This window comes from Lactuca virosa, chromosome 1 (assembly GCF_052849685.1).
Source record: "Lactuca virosa cultivar CGN04683 chromosome 1, Lactuca_virosa_CGN04683_v6, whole genome shotgun sequence".
In the NCBI taxonomy this organism is placed as follows: Eukaryota; Viridiplantae; Streptophyta; class Magnoliopsida; order Asterales; family Asteraceae; genus Lactuca; species Lactuca virosa.
In genome coordinates, this window is record NC_136426.1 from 316823980 (window position 1) to 316843722 (window position 19743).

General features: G+C 37.2%; 1 protein-coding gene across 1 annotated transcript; it reads left to right on the top strand.

The window, feature by feature from the left end:
* The first annotated feature begins 17632 nt into the window (after window positions 1-17632).
* On the top strand, window positions 17633-19333 carry LOC145131122 (uncharacterized). The gene is made up of 3 exons (XM_079065855.1): window positions 17633-17956; window positions 18047-18398; window positions 18447-19333. The coding sequence occupies exons 1-3, from the start codon at window positions 17633-17635 to the stop codon at window positions 19331-19333; spliced, it is 1563 nt and encodes a 520-aa protein (XP_078921981.1).
* The last annotated feature ends 410 nt before the right edge of the window (window positions 19334-19743 follow it).

Genomic DNA, 19743 nt, shown 5'->3' on the forward strand with positions numbered 1-19743 from the left:
ATTTTGAGCCCTATATGCCATGCATGAACGTAAAGCTTGCAACTTTACGTGATGATTCAGCCTTAGGAGGCTAGATCCAGAGTATGAGACCTTATTTATGTCCAAAATTATCATAATGAGGAATTGGACTGAAGGGACTCGACGAGTTGGTGGGCCGACTCGACGAGTCGGTTAGGGTTTACCCCGATGGGTTGGACGCGTTACACACTCGGCGAGTTGATGAGACAACTCGACGATTTATGGGGGGTTTTACCCGTCTTTGGATTCAGAGTGGACTCGACGAGTTGATGAGACAACTCGACGAGTAGGTAGGGTTTTCCTGGTCTTTTGGACGCTGCATGGACCCGACGAGTTGGCTAGCAACTCGACGAGTAGACTCGGGTTTTCGCGATTTACTGAGTTCTGAGGGACTCGACGAGTTCATAAGTTGTACTCGGCGAGTTGAGTCAACAAGGACTGTTGACTCGAGTGTTGACCTCCGTTGACTTTTAGAGTTGGTTCAGCTTTGACTGTTGACTTCCGTTGACTTTAGGGTTTTGGTCAACTGTGGATTTTGGAGGCCATGGAGGAGCAGAGATTTGACCAGCAGCTCGAGTGTGGGATACATTGCTCTACTCTGCGAGGTGAGTCTTCTCACTATACTTACCTGAATGGTAATGTTGTGTGACCGGAGGGTCTTATTTGAGTTATCGACTGGAGGGTCTTATGTGCTTATATTATGTCACACCCCCGAACCAGACGGCGGAAACGTCCGAGGGCTCGCGCGACTTAAATTGAAATATCATCACAATGAATATACATGAAGCATAACATAAACATCACCATGCATTAATACATTACAACTGACTTTGTTCACATCAAGTACATTGTCTAAATATTACATATTAATGGCATAAATTGTTTTAGAGTCACAAAACATAACATCCAAACACACTTGGTAATTTTCTTCCGCTTATCTGTTACCTAAGAATACAAGTTATTTTGAAAACGGTCAACATATATAATGTTGGTGAGTTCATAAGCAGGTTATGAAAATGTTTTGTATAGTTTGTAAAACCCAGAAAATCCGATATTTTCTGAAACGGCAATCGTTATTACAATAGGTGTGATGATCTATAAGTATATGCGTGAATGATTTCAAAACGTGAAAAAGTGATATGTTTCTCATAATGAATTCTTGTATTGAAAGTGCATGTGAATAATGTTGTTTCCCCGGAAAACCCGATGTTTTCCGATAAAACAATATGTTCATTTTGCATTATTGTATCGTCACAACGAATGAATATGATTTCCCATGATTACTTAGATGGTATTGGATCTCTATGTGAGTACTTATAACCATGCATAATAATGACTAGTTCGTCTGTCTTGGCATTCTTGCGAATGCCGGTATTGAAATTAAGATTTTGTCACCCTAGACTGGCCGAGTCTAACTGTAGCGAACAACTTAGGTGTGGGGGAGTCATGCCCGTATAGATCTATACACAAACTCTCGCTCTCCCTCCAGGAGACTTTGATTATAACTACAGACTACGACCGACACTTATTGGTGTCGCCCGTTATTACTCACTAATCCAAATGAAATTGAATAACCTTGATTAACGACCTGATTTTTGTTTACTTGAATAGAAAGTAAGCCTAACACGTACGTTATTTAAGGCTGTCGAGTATACGAAGGACGTGTTAGCCCATTACGCATATGATTTATTTGGACCTTACTAGCAATGCCAATGGGCCACTGAGGCCCAATAGCATGTAAAACTCATTGAGGGTCCCTTAGGCATGTAACTGTTTCACAGGAGGCCCAATAAACATGTGTGGATATATCGGGCCCAATAAACATGATATTGGGCCACAGAGGCCCAATAGCACGTATAGAAGGTATTTGAGCCCAACTTTTGAATCGCTTATGTTTTATCGAGTTTGAGTTCGTATTGTTGGTATTCGTGGTATGTTAAATGTTTATTCGCAATAACGAAATATTTTAACGTTTGATTTATAACGAAGTTTTTATTATATATATATATGTATATTTTTAAAACTATGCGTTATAAACTTGCTATTTTTAACCCCAAAAGTTATAGTCGTTTTAATTGGCCCAAACACGTTTAGTTTAACCATTGTGACACCTTTTTCTATAAAAATGACAGTTTTAGTCCCTTTTTACGAAAATTGACATTTTTGGTCCTTAAACCATTTTTATTGACATTTTCCACCCAAACTTTATTTGAATAGAAATTTTTGCCTAAAACTATTGCATTTGTCATCTCCAGCCTTTATTTGTAAATAGTTTACACTTTTGGCCCAAATTCCGTAAGTTTTACAATTTTGACCCCAAAATAAAAAACTTTGCATTTTTAGTCCAAATTTGGTAATAACTCATTTTTAACCCCTGAAAAAGTTTATTTACATTTTAGACCCATTTTTTGTTAAGTTTGCCAATTCAGCCCCTCAAAATCTCATTTTTTCGCAACCTTGGGCCCAAAACCCATTAGGCCCACTTTTAAGCCCATTAAGCTAAAATTTATGTTTTTGACCCTTTGAAAAGTGTTATTTTCATAAAAATCAGCTTTTATACAAATAAACAACTTATAACCCTCATAAAACCGACAATTTACAATTTATACCCAATCTTTGTTATTTTTGCAAAAATGACACTTGTAAGGTTCTTTTGGTTTTGTTTTTCACTTTTTAAACTTAAGGACCCTTAGATCTATGATGTATGTTGTTAATTATGTTTTTGTTTATGATTCTTTCACCCTTTTTTCTATAGATCTCGAAATATAACAAATATCACATATTATCACAACCAAAAACTAAAGAAATCACATATAGCATGCAAACACACATAGATCATCATATAATACTTGTATTCCCCCCCCCCCAAAAAAAAAAACAAGTAAAAACCGAAAACAAGGGGGTATGAACTCACCTTGCTTAGTTGCTCACGGTTTTGTAGAAGAAATGGAAAAGATTGATGAGATTCTCGGCCCTAACAATCTTCTTGAAGAGACCTTCGAATTTGAAGAGTTCTAGGGAGTATGATCAAGAATTTAAGGTGGTAAGAAGAGTGATTAAGTTGTAGAAAGAAAGTATGTTGACAAGATCTTACCACAAGTATGTATCTTGGAGTGATTCTTGGATGAAAACCTTCTTGAAATGCCCTAAATCTCGAAAATTTTGAAGGGGGAATGAAGGTGTTCTTGAGAGGATTTGGAAGTGAATTAAGTGTGTGTGTGTGTGTGTGTTGATGCTCTCGACCGAGAGTAGAAGAAGGAGAAGAGAGAGAGAAGTGGAGGGATGGGTGCATGGAGACATGTGAAGTTGCATGGAAGTCCAACATGTAATAAGGAGGTGGCTAACCCTCCTTAATCCCCTTAATTCCCTTTTTTTTGTTTTCTACTTGGGCGGAGAGAGGGAGAAAGAAAAGAATAGTTTGGGCCTTTTGTGCTTGAGTCCCATATTATGAGGCCCAATTTGATGGTTTTCGGCCCATTGGGCCTTTAAAGTAGTTCACGGCCCAAATCTTGCATAAAAGAATGGATTTGAGTCCATTAAGGCTAATTGGATTTGTCATGGCCCAACAAGGCCCATTAAAGGTAAACTAGTCCATTTTAGACTTATAAGGCCCAAAAAGGTTAAGTCTCATGAGAGTGGGTCCAATGAGAGCCCATTTAAGAGTTCTAAGCCCAAAATAGTCAAATTGGAAGCTTATTGGTCCAATAGGCCCAATAAGGAAATCCTAGTCCATATTGGACTTAAATCGGGATTTCTAGGGTTTCCAACCTTTTGTTGACTATTTGAGTGTTTGTATAGAGTGTTTGATGGAATTTTGTTGTCATCGAATAAGCATCATACATGCTTTCTAGTTTTAGTTACAATGTTATCCTTGTTTAATGTTTACAAAGCATTAAAATTCCTAGTTGTGACGCATTAAAATTCCTAGTTGTGACCTATAACTAAGAACATCAAAAAGAAACCTGCAAACCCTAGGAAATTTTCAAAATTAACATTAGAGGGTAATAGGAATACATACCTTTCTTGTGGATCTCTTGGAAGCAAGCACTACAAGTTTCGTGCCTCTAATGGAATCACACCCAAGCTAGCAAGAGAATGAGTTAGGAGAGAGGAGGGAAATTTTCATCCAAGGCTTGTAGAGGGATAGAATGAATGAAAACAAGGGCTAGGGACCTCCTTATATAGTTGAGGAAACTTGGTACTAAAGCTAGGGTAAAAGGGATATGCCTTAGATCCTTTGCTTGGTGACCAAGCAGCCCAAAACTCCTTATCCAAGGGGCCTTGGACGAAATCTCCTAGGGTTTCCCTAGAGATTTTTGTCCACCTCTTTCAAGAGGTTCTAGAGCCTTCCTTTCGAAACTATTAATAAATAACAAAACAGACCCTGTACTTTTAATTAATTCAATTAATCCTAAAATTAATTCCATTTAATTTCTGATTAATTATTAATTAAATAATATGATTTCTAATTAATATATTATTTTCATATTATATTAATAAACCATTTATTTAATTTATTATTCATATAATAAATTAATCTCTCTATCTCTAAAATCATCCTGTCCAATTGGTAGGTTTGAGGGCAACCCAAAAGGACTGTGCTATTATCAATTCAAGTATATACCATTTTTAGTTATGGGCTTAGACACCTAATCCAACAACTTCTTCGGGAAGAATGACCCTATTGCTAGTAAGCGATGGATTGCTGTCATGGAGAATGCTTAGCGGACGAGTTCTACCCTGAGGGATCAAAGGTGGGATTTGCATCTTGCCTTATGAGGGATAGAGCCTGCAACTAGTGGGAGGAGGTTGGTCATTTTCTTGGAAGTAAGGTCGTGGTGGCCATGTCTTGGGAATATTTTGTGTCTAGATTCAGGGTGGAGTTTGCATTGTCCATTGAGGTACAGTAGTTGGCGACAGAGTTTTAAGACTTTCGCCAGACGACATAAACTATGGCAGAGATCACCGCCAAGTTCACGGAGAGGGCTTTATTGGTTCTGCAGTACACTGCAGATGAAGAGATGAAGAAGACGAGGTTCCATGTTATGTTTTGGGATGATATTCGTGAGTTTGTGAGCTTGTCGAGCTGCAAGACTATGGATTATATGATTGCTAAAGCCCGGGAGCAGGAGATTGAGCCGCAACTTTGGTCGAAGCACGTGCTAGAGCAGATTCAGACCACAGTGGGATAGACGAAGAGGCCCAAGACTCAGGATCCACGATAGGAAGGCCATCATGGTTGGGGTCATTGTGCGAAGTATGGGAGGACTCATGAGGGGAGCTGTCGTGAGAAAGGGAGGGGTTGCTTCAGTTGTGGCCAGACTGGTCATTTTAGTAGGGATTGTCCTCGGGGTCGAGTTTGATTTGTTTTCACTACAATCAAGTAGGCCACAAGAAGGCCTACTATCCGAGTTTGGCAAGTAGAGAAGTGAGGGCACCTGCTCCAGCTATGCTGAGGATCGCAGATGGTCGTGAGGGCGGAGTGGAGGCTCCAATGGTGAGGAGTCGAGCATTTCAGTTGCAGGCCGAGCACCCGAGTTCCATTTGATACAGTTGCAGTTAAGTCTCCACCTAAGGATCGTAATTTCTTTGTGGTTGCATGGTTATTATCATTCGATAGATTATCATATGCCATTTTGTATACCGAGAGGTGTACTTAGACAGATTTTGATGATCCGGTTTTAGGCTTCGATGTGGGAGACGTCGACCAACATCAAAATAACCCTTAAGTAGAGGAAGAGTGAGTGTTTTGATTGAACGATCGACAACCGAATTGATTTGATGGTTTTAGTGCATTGAGTCCGAGGAAGTTGCAGTGTGAGCATATTGGATTTGAATGTGGGATTCGTAGGGATCATTCTTGGTTCCGAGGCAATGAAGGATTGGTCAGATCGTGGGTGTAAGGATAGTTGTTTTCAGATTCATACCTTCAGGTCGTGGTTGATGCATGTTTGCTTAGGTTTCACCTAGTAATAAGAGAATTTTCGGGTTGGTTATCTATCTGTTCTGATAGTGGGTTTATTCATTTTTTTATCAGTTAAGGTTGTTCAAGGATCTAGAATTGTATCAGGGGAAGGTGCTTGGGATGTGGAAAACTTTCGTCAAGAGCAGCAAAGTGTTTAACCTGGTTCTGGGGCGGGTGTGCCCTGGATTGTTTAGTCTTGGAATCTTATTTCTTGTAAGCTCAAGATGATAGTGGCGAAATAGTGAGGTTGTGAGATAGTTTGGAATTCAATGTTTGTGAGGCTCGCAGAGTACATCTGAATCCAAGTGGGGTAGAATTGTTTGGATTAATAGGAATATTTGTTGGATTAGGTGTCTAAGCCCATAACTATAACTGAGATATACTTGACCGATAGTAGCATGGTCCTTTTGGGTTGCCTTCATCAGTGCAATTTGATAGGATGGACTTTTGAGAATAAGGTTATTTGTGATTTATTAATATATTATAAGTATAATATATTAATTGAGAAATCATATTATTTAATTAGTATTGATCAAGAATTAATTTGGAATTAATTTTGTGATCAAAGAGACTAATTAAATATATGGGGATTGATTATGTAAATAAATGATTCTTATATTGTGGGCCAATGATCCATGATTATTTAGGATGGGCTAAACCAATGTGATAGTCCATGGAGGTTTAACCCATGGAGCCTAAGTAATATGAAAGGTCATTAGGGTTTGCAAGGTGTAACCCTAGAATTTGCTACACTATAAAAAGGATCCCCTAGAGCCAAAATCGACCACCCCTATCACTCTAAGAGTTTGATATTGATTTTGTGCTAAGTAACTTATTCTCTAAAGCCAATTCTTTCATTTGGTGTTTGTGAACCATTAGAGGCATCACACTTGAGGTGCTCAAGCTTTTGAAGGCCAAGAACTACAATTCCTACTAAGAGGTAAGTTATCTAACTAGTTGTATTGTTCAATTGTTCAATTGTATGCTAGTTAGGGAGAATGCTTTGGAAAAATTGAAAATACATGTATAATTAGAGAAAACATAGTTCCAAAGCATTTAGGGTTGCATGTGCACCATAGGAGTGTTATAGTGCTCAAAACCCAACAGTGGTATCAGAGCCTAGGATTGTTTTCTGTTATACTTGATGCTTCCTATTTTTCAAAGCTGAAAAAATTGATTTTCTGGCGACTGACTGATGAACTCGCCGAGTCCACTCAGTAATAGGGCAACTCGGCGAGTCAGTTCATGCACTCGACGATTTCATGGCCCTGGTTGCAGTTTTTCAAGTTTTTTTGGCCAGAATTGGATTAGGATCATTACCACAAACTGTTTTTTCAAACATATAATCTGTTTTCTTGATATGGTAGTGATCATGCTCATCCAATTAAAAGATAATTGTCAAAAATTCAAGATTTGTATTAGTTTATGTGATAGGCTAATTCTTGTAAAATTGTTGATGTGAATTATCTTGACTTATGAGTTTAACTAGGTCATAGGTAAATTGTTTGATAATTTTTTTTTGTTAGTTAAAATGTTGATCTTAATGATTTTAATGACCTCCATACCTTGTCCTCAAGTTATGGAAAATGAAAAGTCTCATCCATTAAAATAACATTAAACTCATAAGTTATGAATTCCAAGAGTTATCAAAAGATAGTTGTCAAAATTCTTATGATAGTTGTTAGTTTATATGTTAAGCTAATTACTTGTATCATTTGATTTGAAACTAATTTTCCTTGTGAGTTAGTTTAGATCATGTTTAAAAAATTATATGATAATTTCCTTGTTAGAATTGATCTAAATGTTCTTTAATGAGTTCCATAACTTGTCCTCAAGTTATGGAACATGAAAAGTCTTATCATAAATGTTTTAATGAAATCTATAACTTGTCCTCAAGTTATGGAAAATCAAGAGTCTTTTCATAAAACCAACATTAACTCATAAGTTATGGAAACCAAGAGTTTTGAAAAAGTTTCAAAACTTGTCCTCAAGTTTTGGAATTTGTAAAGTCTCACAACTGAAACATTTAATTCCAATCCTTAGAGTTTTAAAAGTTAAAATTCAACCCTTATACTATTATTATATTAAAAGTTAATATATATATATATATATATATATATATATATATATATATATATGTGTGTGTGTGTATAAGACAAGTCAATATTACAGTTAGTAGTCCTCATTCACGAAGCCGATCTATAAGGGGGTATAAGGTTACTACCTATAAAATGATGGTTTAATGGGTGTCCACTCTCACCACCGCTTCCTTGACTGGTGGAGGGTCGTTAGCCGAATGGGTAGGATAAGACATTAATTCTCATTATAAGTATAATGATAATTATAAAGTAACTAAACTTTTATTAAATTACCAATCTTAGTTACTTTAGGAAAAATGTGAAAATGGTGCTATTCCATGAAATTGCACTTTGCACATTGTTAAGTCGTTAGTGGAGCGTGTGTGGTTAACCGGCACACTATTTTGGGACTCACAATGTGTGGCAAAGGGTAACTTGATGTTAATCATAGATAAATGGAGCGTGTGTGGTTAACCGGCATATTGATTAGGTGATTTGTAACATTGAGTGTACCAAGCTAATTTGCATGGTTATTCACACATTCTTTGTGATCCTCGGCATACCAGTCATAAACTTTAAGGGCACAGTCGAGATTTAAACATGCCATTTAAAAGTTCAATGAATCTCAAAGGATCTAGGAATTTCAATCCAATTTAAACTTAATAATCTATTTCGTTTTTCATGGTGGAAATTGGTAAATCGTCATTTACCTACCTTCAAATATTTTACAATTGGATTACGGCATCCCTCTTCGCAATTGTAAAATATTGTATTGGGTCCTAGCCTTAATATTTCGTTTTGGGTGTTATATTAAGGACTTAAATCAACTAACTTGAATTTCTCCCGTTATAGATGTATAGGTCAGACAACTATGGTCTTCCCGAGTCTGTTGGAAAAAGGCTTTCCACATGAAGATGATATCCCACAATATCATACTTCACTTCCTCCACCTTCTCCAATTATTCTCCCTGACCCACATGTTTGAAGACTTGAAAAGTTCAAGGTCACTCAGGCCATATTGGCGAGCAAACATGAAGATGGAAGATCTATGTGTGCACATGTCTTGGAGAGGAAGTCACACATTGACAGGTTGGGAATGTTAGGAGTCGATGTCTCAAGGAAGTTGGCTGTTGACTTGGTTCTTCAGTCGCTTACTGAGTCGTATAGTGAGTTTGTTAAAGACTACTATATGACAGACCGCGACGTGACCCTTATTGATCTGACATATTTTCTTATTGCTGCTGAGTCTCCAATGATTTGGCGCATTGGTAAAGGAAATTTGATTAGAAGATCTACTTCCCAAACTTCCATGGACATTGAAAATGGAAACATTGGAAGTCCAGAAAAGGTTTCTCTTCCCAAGGTAAAGGGAAAGGCTAAGTCTGATATTGTCCCGTGTACCATTCCAAAAGAGTCTGTTTGTTTCTATTGCCAAGAAAATGGACATTGGAAGCGAAGCTGCCGTGACTACCTGAGAATTTTAATCAAATTGTATGGTTCTACTTCAGGTAAGTCCACTATCTAACTCTATTAAGTTCCTGTTTGTAGATTCTTAATACATGATGTGATAAGATTACATTTTGATGTTTTGTAGGATCAAATGAAGCTTAAAGGAAAGACATGCAGAGTCTGATCGGGAAGAGATGGATTTCGATCGCATGGTTCGATGATCGGATTTTTGAGCAGCTGCTTAAGAGTTATGATTGATTGCTTAGAAATTTGTAATAACATAGTTTTCATTTGTAATTGCATTGTAAGGAAAAGTTTTTCCGCAATTATATAAATAAAGAAAAAGATTTATTTCATCTTATTTTATATTTCCTTGAAATGGCATATGTGAAAATTGATGTTTGTATTTTTAGCAATATGAATTTGATTCTTTCGTTTGTGGTAGTGTCTAAATTTACCAGATAAGGAAAGATTATCATCACCCAAGTTTCAATTGGATAGAAACTTGGAATCATGCAACTTGTATTGTGTGATGTATGAGAACCTTCATCTTTAGGAAATTAAGACTAATTCCTTGTTCACATGTAAATGTGAGTCAAGTGAAGGACTAAGGGATCGAGTACACATTCTTGTGCACTGGTCAAGTCCACCACAAAGAACAATAAGACTATTCGTTATGGTTTACGAAAGTTAGTAAATATGATTATGCTTACAAGATTAAGTATAATTTTGAGTAATTGAAAAGTCTCAATGTATAGCAGAACGAATAAGAAGAATCAAAGTCGGCAGAAAGATAAAAGTTTCTCCAATCTGAAAAGATGGGAGAGTACTTGAGTATCATGTTTTATGATCATCTTAATGATTATGAAACCATATCACAATTTGATCCTCTAAGGATACCTTAGTTTATTTGTTTGGCTAAGAAGAGGAATCAGGAATTGTTGAAATGGTTAAATCAATTAAGATGAATCATACTTTGTTCCAAAATCAAATCTTAGAGTCATACTCTAAGATTGTATATTAAGTGACATATAAGCAAATAAAGAGTAAAATGTTTTCTACTCTTGTACATTTGAAATTGGTAAGTTGTAATGTTTTGGATAAAAAAAAGATCAACTAAGACCGATTGTCAAAAGTGTTTGTCTTGATAAGGAATCGCACTAACTCTTGAATATTTGTTTGTCAAGTAATGTTTCTTGACGGAGAGAAACTTATATGTCAAGAGGTCAGTGGGAGTCTTAAAGATCTTGAAAAGTTTTAAGAACTAATCAAGAGTCAACCTATTGTTAATCACTAGCACACGACTTGAGGTTTGTAACCTATCGTGTTGACATATTCTTATTTCCGTGCCCATTCCAGTTGAAGTTGACTATGCATGTGAGTTCTACGAGTTCTCAATTGTTTTCATAACAACTTGGAAGCAATGGTAGGCCCTTGAGTTTCCAGGTGGCAAGAAATTAAGATTGAACAAGTTCGGTCCATATGAGTTTGAATTTGTCACTAACCTTGTCTTGTGATTATGGTTATGACAAATCCACATGGATAGGAACACATACACCATAAAAAATCTAAGTGTCACAAGGTTTCTCTCTAATTCATGAAAATGATTGTGAGGAAACGCTTTCACTAAGTAGATTTTAAAGAGTTAGCAATTGTGATATTTGCATTCTCAAATTCGATTATGACTACGACATCCCTCTTCATAGTTCGAATTGTGAGAAATGGAAAAAGGTCTAAACATTTGAGACTTACTACTGTAAGTTCTAAAATTGTTTGGACACACATGTGAGCTATCTAAGAAAATGTGTATGAGTTTGAGAAGCTTAGATAAAGGCTTATCGAAGCATCTCGTGCCAGAAAACTGAAATTTTGTAAGAAAGTCAATAAAGTATTGATTTCTAGAAGTCCAGTTGATTTCTGGATTTATGTCACAGCTAGTGGGAGCATAAATGTTATGCAAGTAACAAAATAATTGTTATGCTAGTGGGAGCATAATTATTATGGTAAGTGTTGCAAGTTAGCAATGTTAATTATAGAAAACAAAGTTTTCAATTCACAAAGTTGCAGGGTTGAAAAGTTCTTTTGTTATAATTAAGGGAGAGGAACTTATACTTCATTTCAACTCTAAAAGTTTAGATTGAGATTTTAATCAAATTTAGTCAAGGATTTATATGAATACCATGTTGAAATGCTTCAACAGTGGAAATCCTATATATGGAAATATTATAGCAAGAGACTGGTCAAGTATCATGTCTTTATGTAAGACATTATGAATCGTATCCCATATGCTTCAGGTATAGGATCGATTACATATGCTATAATATTCATGTGTTCTAATTTTCCAAATGCCTAGGGCATTAAGAGGGAAAAAGGACTAGAACTGGATATGACTAAAGATAATAAACAACTACTAAGAATAATCCAAGGTTCGCCAAAGATTGGTTGCTTATGGATAGTTGGAAGTATAGTAATGGATGGACCATATTTGACATTATTATGAATAGACATGATTCTATTAACAATGAGTTGTCATATGGAAAATATGGAAATATTTCCATAATGGGAGTTGGATATCAAGAATCTATGAGAAAGTTAGAAACTTTTATGCAAGAAGGATGTTCAAAGGAATGTGCTTTGAATATGAGACTTCAGATATATGGAATTGTCTTGTAACAATCTCCAATGGAAAGTTTTGTAATTGACAAAGTCTCTGTGACTTGTATACATAGTCATTACAAAAGGATCACTGCATATAAGTTTAGAATCTAACAAATTACAGTGAACTTGGTATTCTTACACTTACAATAAGGATTTGGAATTGTGAAATGAGTATCGTTGGAAATGTATACAATTGATCTATTTCACAAAGTAAGGATCGTAGGTAAACATAATGTGCATGCTTGGAGCATGGGATAGCTATTGTTTTTAATTCAAGTATTAGTTGATAAATCAAAAAAATATACAATGAATAATGTGTAATCAATATGGTGATTAAATAAAAGGTGTTTTATTTACACTCAAAAGTTTTGGGGCCATATAGGATTAGTATTATTATTGTGTTTCACTTTGCATGTTTTGACTTTCCGAATAATAAGATTATTCAAACCATCCACAGTCGATCATACTTTGGAAGTAGGTAATGAGGCTAGACTGTCATGAGTTGGCTTGTAGATTGTCAAAGGCGTTAGACATAGCAAAAGTTTGCTACACCATTCATGAGTGCTCCTGAAATAAAATTTGAGTATTGGATTCAACCCGCGCTCACCTGAATCACTTCATGGAATTTATCACGGGTGATTGTGAGACTATAATATCATATAATCTTCAAACTAAGATATATGAGTTTTTGACTACGAGTTGGTTGTGCATTGATGGCATGAAAACGCATCAGTAACTTGATGTTATAAAACGTGTCGTTTTGCATGATTTGATGAGTAGTTAGTACAAGCATATAATGTCGAAGTTTATCTGTTCCTTTTATCCTAAGAGGATTAAAAGTGATATCTTGGTTCTCTCGATGATTCTGTTTTGACTATGTGTCGGGCCCGGTCAGAACTAAATTGATGTGTTCAGTTATGTTCTATGTCAGACGAATCGGAAATCGGGAAACAAATTGCAGGACAATAAGTATGACTATGTTCCATGTATTTTTCTGCATAAATATCTTGAGAACAGAGGAATATATGATCCCTTATCTAAAGGACGAAACACTGACTGGGTCAGAGTTCGACATCGGCTTTTGAAAGCTTACGATTGCTAATCGGATCCTGAAGTTGCATTGGCAGTTATAGTTATTAGACTTATCCAAGTGGGAGACTGTTGGATTAGGTGTCTAAGCCCATAACTATAACTGTGATGTACTTGACCCGATAGTAGCATGGTCCTTTTGGGTTGCCTTCATCAGTGCAATTTGATAGGATGGACTTTTGAGAATAAGGTTATTTGTGATTTATTAATATATTCTAAGTATAATATATTAATTGAGAAATCATATTATTTAATTAGTATTGATCAAGAATTAATTTGGAATTGATTTTATGATCAAAAGAGACTAATTAAATATATAGGGATTGATTATGTAAATCAATGATTCTTATAGTGTGGGCCAATGATCCATGATTATTTAGGATGGGCTAAACCAATGTGATAGTCCATGGATAGTCCATGGAGGTTTAACCCATGGATCCTAAGTAATATGAAAGGTCATTAGGGTTTGCAAGGTGTTAACCTAGCATTTGCTACACTATAAAATGGATCCCCTAGAGCCAATATCGACTACCCCTATCACTCTAAGAGTTTGATATTGATTTTGTGCTAAGTAACTTATTCTCTCAAGCCTCCTCTTGCATTTGGTGTTTGTGAACCATTAGAGGCATCACACTTGAGGTGCTCAAGCTTTTGAAGGCCAAGCACTACAAGTCCTACTAAGAGGTAAGTTATCTAACTAGTTGTATTGTTCAATTGTTCAATTGTATGCTAGTTAGGGAGAATGCTTTGGAAAAATTGAAAATGCATGTATACTTAGAGAAAACATAGATCCAAAGCATTTAGGGTTGCATGTGCACCATAGGAGTGTTATAGTGCTCAAAACCCAACAATATTTCCTAGTGAGAATCAATGTGGAATTTCATATTCTAGGGCATGTGAAGATCCAGTTCTGGTTGTGGCATGAGTCGGAGTTTATGCCTGGAATAATGTTTATTGTTCAGTTGTAATTAGGGAGACAAATGTTGAAGGTTCAGGTTATCTTGTCCAAGGACGCGAAGCATCAGTAGTACTGAATTATGGGTCCGTTTCTAGGTTTATGTTGAGGGTTGTGTTAGAACCAATTTGCCTGTTCTTGTCTGATGAAGGCTTTGGGGTTCGAAGCACGAACCGAACACCTGATTGGGGTTCATCAGGTTGGAGTTTCGGGTCATGTTGATTTTTCGCTTGGTATTGTGGATAATCGGCAAGACTATGGGTTGGGCCTATGGCTATTATGGAAGTATGGCAAGACTGCGGGTTGTTCGTAGTGTCCACTAGTATGAGTTTAACCGTTGCAGGAAAGGTTTGTAAGACTATGAGGGGATCATAGCCTTTATTCGGGTTGAGTCGGACCCATATTATTATTTAGTCGCTCTGTGTTCAGAAAGGAGGACTGTTAGAGATGTATCGGTGGTTAGATTTATATAGATACCGATTGAGGGCAAGGCCCATTTGGTTATGCTAGTTTGGGTGAGACCCGAATGACTCGTGGGCGAGGTCTGTTTGATTATGTTATCATGGGTGAACGGACAATTCAAACATTTGAGGTCACGTCCAGGGCATTTACTTTTGGCTGTGAATTCCCAATCCAGTGATGGAAGCTTGGCAAGATGCGGGTGATCTGTAAATTTTACACTCAAGTGGAATAAATGGTGTCACGGTGTATCATGAATCAGTTAGTGTATGACTCATGAGGGTGGAACCCGGCAGTGTCTGGCATGGGTGGGGTGTTAGATGCATTTTATATGCATCTTTTAGCACAATTTCCTATGTATTTCATTATAAAAAGCTAACTAATTCCCGATTATTCTTATGTATTTCGTGTTTCATGATTATTTTGAAGAATGCCCATACTGCTCACGTTTGTTATGAATTTTCAGGGCCATTTGGAGCACATGGATGATTGTGCAAGTTCGGGATGCATTTGTGGATGTTTAGGAGCTTAATTGGAATCTAGACTAAGGAAGGATGCCGGGAAATGATCAAGAACTGCTTGGAAGGAGGAACGACGACCAAAAGAGTCAAAAGAAGTAACATGCGATCGCAGATCTAAAGGAGACGATTCGATTCCAATTCATAGTTTAGTAAGATTTATCGTTTAGATTCTATGTCTACTGTTTGTAATCAGTTTTTAGCCATGTCAGGCTAAAAACTCAGATTTCAGTTTCGCAAGACGTAACCTTTTCGTATGATTAATCATTAGGCACTATGTTTGAATATGATTACTGTTTAGTTTGACCAGTTCTATGTTAATTTGAATGTTTGATTTTGATTTCAGTTTCTGTTGGCCACTTAAATTGTTTGTGAATCATTCTAGTCATCTAATTGTTTAGATCCGTAATTGTCTAGATTAATTAGTGAAAAGTGACAAGTATTAGATTAATTCTGAGTTTAGGGTTAACTCTAATATGAAATGATCAAACAACTTTTAACGCCTCCGAGCTTATGAGAGGTATTGAACTTTACTGGGAATTACACTGTGTCTAATGCAACTTTTCTTTGTTAATCAAGAGCTTGTTTGGTTAATTTAGTAAAAAGTTAGATTTAATTCAGAGAACTTATTTTGATTAAATGAATTGTTGTAATAAAGGTCATTAGAGCTTGTTAATGAACCTTAGTACCAGTTTAAACAAGTGCATAGTCAAATATTGTGTTGAAGGTTAATTTTATGATTAGGGGAGTCACCGCGAAACTGGAATTGCTTTCTTTTATTTGAATTTTCATCACTTTAAATTTAGTTATTCTTTTGTCAATTTCGATTTCTGTTAGTTTAATTTTCAGAATTAAACCCCCCCTTTATGTTTATTGCATTCATCAAGAATTAGACCACACCTTACGCAAAGAGGTGTAAACATTAGAACGTGTCCCTGAGGATCCGACCCTGCTTACCTGTACTACCTGTTAGTGCCATAAAGCAGTTTATTTATTATTTTTATTTGTTTAAATCGTGTACGACAGCGGTATTAACAAATTGGCACCGTTGCCCGGGACATGGTAAAACACTAATAGTTTTATGCCAAGATCTTCACGTACAGGTAATCTGATTTTTGATCCAGAGATTAAGAAGACTGCTATGAAGCTAAAGAAGGAAGCAAAACTTCGGAAGCAACAAACAGGAACCTCAACCTCACCCATACCATAAGGCACTCCCTTGTGGAACGAACCTGAACAATCATTTCAACCTTTTCCGAAAGCACCACCTACCTCACCCGTTAACAGCCCGTTCAAAACATACTCATCATCATCTTCAGACAAACCCGAACTCACAGATTCTTCTGAAACCAAATCAAAATTCATCATGAGCGAGAACGGAGATGAAGCTGAAAAAACTCTCCGTGAGTGGGCAACACAAGAGGTTACCCATCAGCCCTTGTGTATCACCTTTCCAGAAGCTCGAAATTTTGAGCTCAAATCCGGTTTAATCCATGTGCTACCCCCATTTCGAGGCCTTGAGAATGAAGATACTCATAAATTTCTCTAGGAATTCCATGTTGTCTGCTCTGGAATGAAACCCCATGGAGTTACTGAAGACCAGATCAAACTCAGGGCGTTTCCCTTCTCAATTCAAGATGCAGCAAAGGAGTGGTTATATGACCTTCCATCTGGCTCAATAACAAGCTGGAATGAACTCGCCAAGCTCTTCCTAGAAAAATATTTTCCCGAGGCGAAAGTGTCAAATCTACGCAGAGAGATTTTGGGTATAAAGCAAGGCAAAAGAGAAGCCCTCCACACTTATTGGGAGCGATTCAAGAAGCTGTTAGTCCGATGCCCACAACATGGCATTAGTGATTATCAGTTGTATCAGTGTTTCTGCGAAGGATTGATACCTATGGAGAGGCGACTAATAAATGCATCTAGTGGAGGGTCACTTTCAGACATGACACCAACAAAGATCAGGGCTTTAATAGAGAAGTTGGTCAATGAATCAAAACATTCAGCAACTGAGGAAGAGTGGTACCCAGACCATCCAAGAGGAGTCAAGGACATGAGTAATGCCCACCTGGAATCCCAGATTTCAGAATTGACTAAAGCTGTTCTTTTGTTGACAAAAGAAAAAGGTGTAGAGCCAAATGTCAAACCTTGCGGGATCTGCTGCAAAACCGGGCACCCAACTGATATGTGCCCAATACTTCAAGAAGATAATGAATCTGTGCAAGCTATGGGAGGATTTCAGCAAAGGCCATTTGATCAACATTGCAACAACCAAGCTTGGGGAGGGCCTCAAAATAATAATTTCAAGCCAAGACCTCAACAAAATTTTCAGCAAAGAAACCAATATCAAGCTCCACCCGGGTTTCAGCAATCTTTTCAGTAAAATCAGCACCAGAGCAATTTTCAGCAACCACCTGTTCAGTCACAAGCTAGTAGTTCCATCATGTCTGTGGAAGACATAGTTAAAAGTCTTGCTACCAGTACCCAAGATTTCCAGAATGAAACAAATTCCAGCATCAAAAATCTGGAGCAGCAGGTATCACAACTCGCGAACTCCATGAGCAAACTAGAAGCACAAACCCAAGGAAAATTCCCATCTCAGACTGAGAAAAACCCGAAGCACAATGCTTGTGCTGTCACCCTCAGAAGTGGTAAAAACTACAAAGGACCAGATCAGCAAGAAGATGAGGAAGAAGAGATCGTGGTTGAGCAAAAATCTGAGGCAACTGAAGAGGTGCAGAAAAAAGATGGACCTGCTGAACCTGAAGTAAAAATTACCCCTCCTCCTTTTCCCTCAAGACTGAAAAACATGAAAAAAGAAAAGGAAGATAAAGAGATTATGGATTTCTTCAGAAAGGTTGAGGTAAATATTCCCCTTCTTGATGCAATTAAACAACTACCCCGATATGCTAAATTTTTAAAAGAGTTGTGTACTTCAAAAAGAAAATTAAAAGGAAACGAAACAGTTAAAGTAAGCGAGAATGTTTCAGCTGTTTTACAAAAAAGGCTACCCCCAAAGTGTAAAGATCCAGGAGTATTTACTGTTCCTTGCAAGTTGGGGAACCTTTCAGTGCCAAGAGTTATGTTGGACTTAGGAGCTTCTATAAATGTTTTACCATATTCACTTTTTAAAACTATCGGGGTGGGGCCTTTAATAAGAACAGGAGTCATCATTCAGTTAGCTGATCGTTCTCTGGTACACCCAAAAGGTAAACTGGAAGACGTTTTGGTTTAAGTGAATGAACTCATATTCCCAGCTGATTTCTATGTTTTGGATATGGGAGATGACGACTCACCAAACTCAGGTTCCATTCTTTTGGGGAGACCATTTTTAAAAACTGCTAGAACCAAAATAGATGTTTATGATGGTACCCTTTCAATGGAATTTGATGGTGAAGTTATCAACTTCAATATTTATGATGCCATGCGTTACCCAGATGATGTTTCAGCCCTTAATTTCATTGATGTAATTGAACCATTATCTGGAGAATATTTTGAAATTGCTAACCGTGAGTCACTAACATTAGTGCTCCACATAAATTTGTCTATTAATGCAGCTCAGGTTATATCAGAAAATTATGTGGTTGATAGAGAAGTTCAAGAGATGGCAGCTCATATGGACCAACAGAGAAAGTTGAGGTATGGTACCCAAACTCTTAAATTACCAATTTCTAACTCCAAGATTTTTCCTTCTGTAGTGCAAGCCCCCATATTGGAGCTGAAGACACTTCCACAACATCTGAAATATGCATATCTTGGAGAAAAAGAAACATTACCAGTTATCATATCCAACAAGCTGTCAGAAAAAGAAGAGTTAGAGCTGATCAGAATTCTGAAGGAGTATAAAAGCGCAATCGGGTGGACTATTGTAGACATTAAAGGACTCAGCCCATCTCTATGCATGCACAAAATTCTGATGGAAGAAGATTATAAGCCATCGCAAGAAGCCCAACGTAGATTAAACCCACCAATGATGGAGGTGGTTAAAAAAGAAGTTATGAAGTTACTGGATGCTGGGATGATATACCCAATTTCTGACAGCAAGTGGGTCAGCCCAGTTCAAGTTGTTCCTACGAAGGCTGGAGTGACAGTGGTAGAGAACAAAGAAGGAGAGTTGGTTCCAACTCGGGTTCAGAACGGATGACGCGTGTGTATTGACTACAGAAAATTAAACGCAGCCACCCCGAAAGATCATTTTCCTCTCCCATTCATAGATCAGATGCTAGAGAGGCTTGATGGAAAATCCCACTACTGCTGCTTGGATGGATTTTCAGGTTTCCATCAGATGCTAGTTGCTCCAGAAGACCAGGAGAAAACGACCTTCACCTGCCCTTTCGGGACATTCGGGTATAGGCGTATGCCATTCGGACTCTGCAACGCACCTGCTACCTTTCAAAGGTGTATGGTTAGTATATTTTCTGAGTATGTCGAAAATACCATAGAAGTCTTCATGGATGATTTTACCGTCTATGGAGACTCCTTTGATATTTGTTTGAAAAACCTCACAAAAATTTTACAAAGATGTATAGAAACAGACCTGGTCTTGAATTTTGA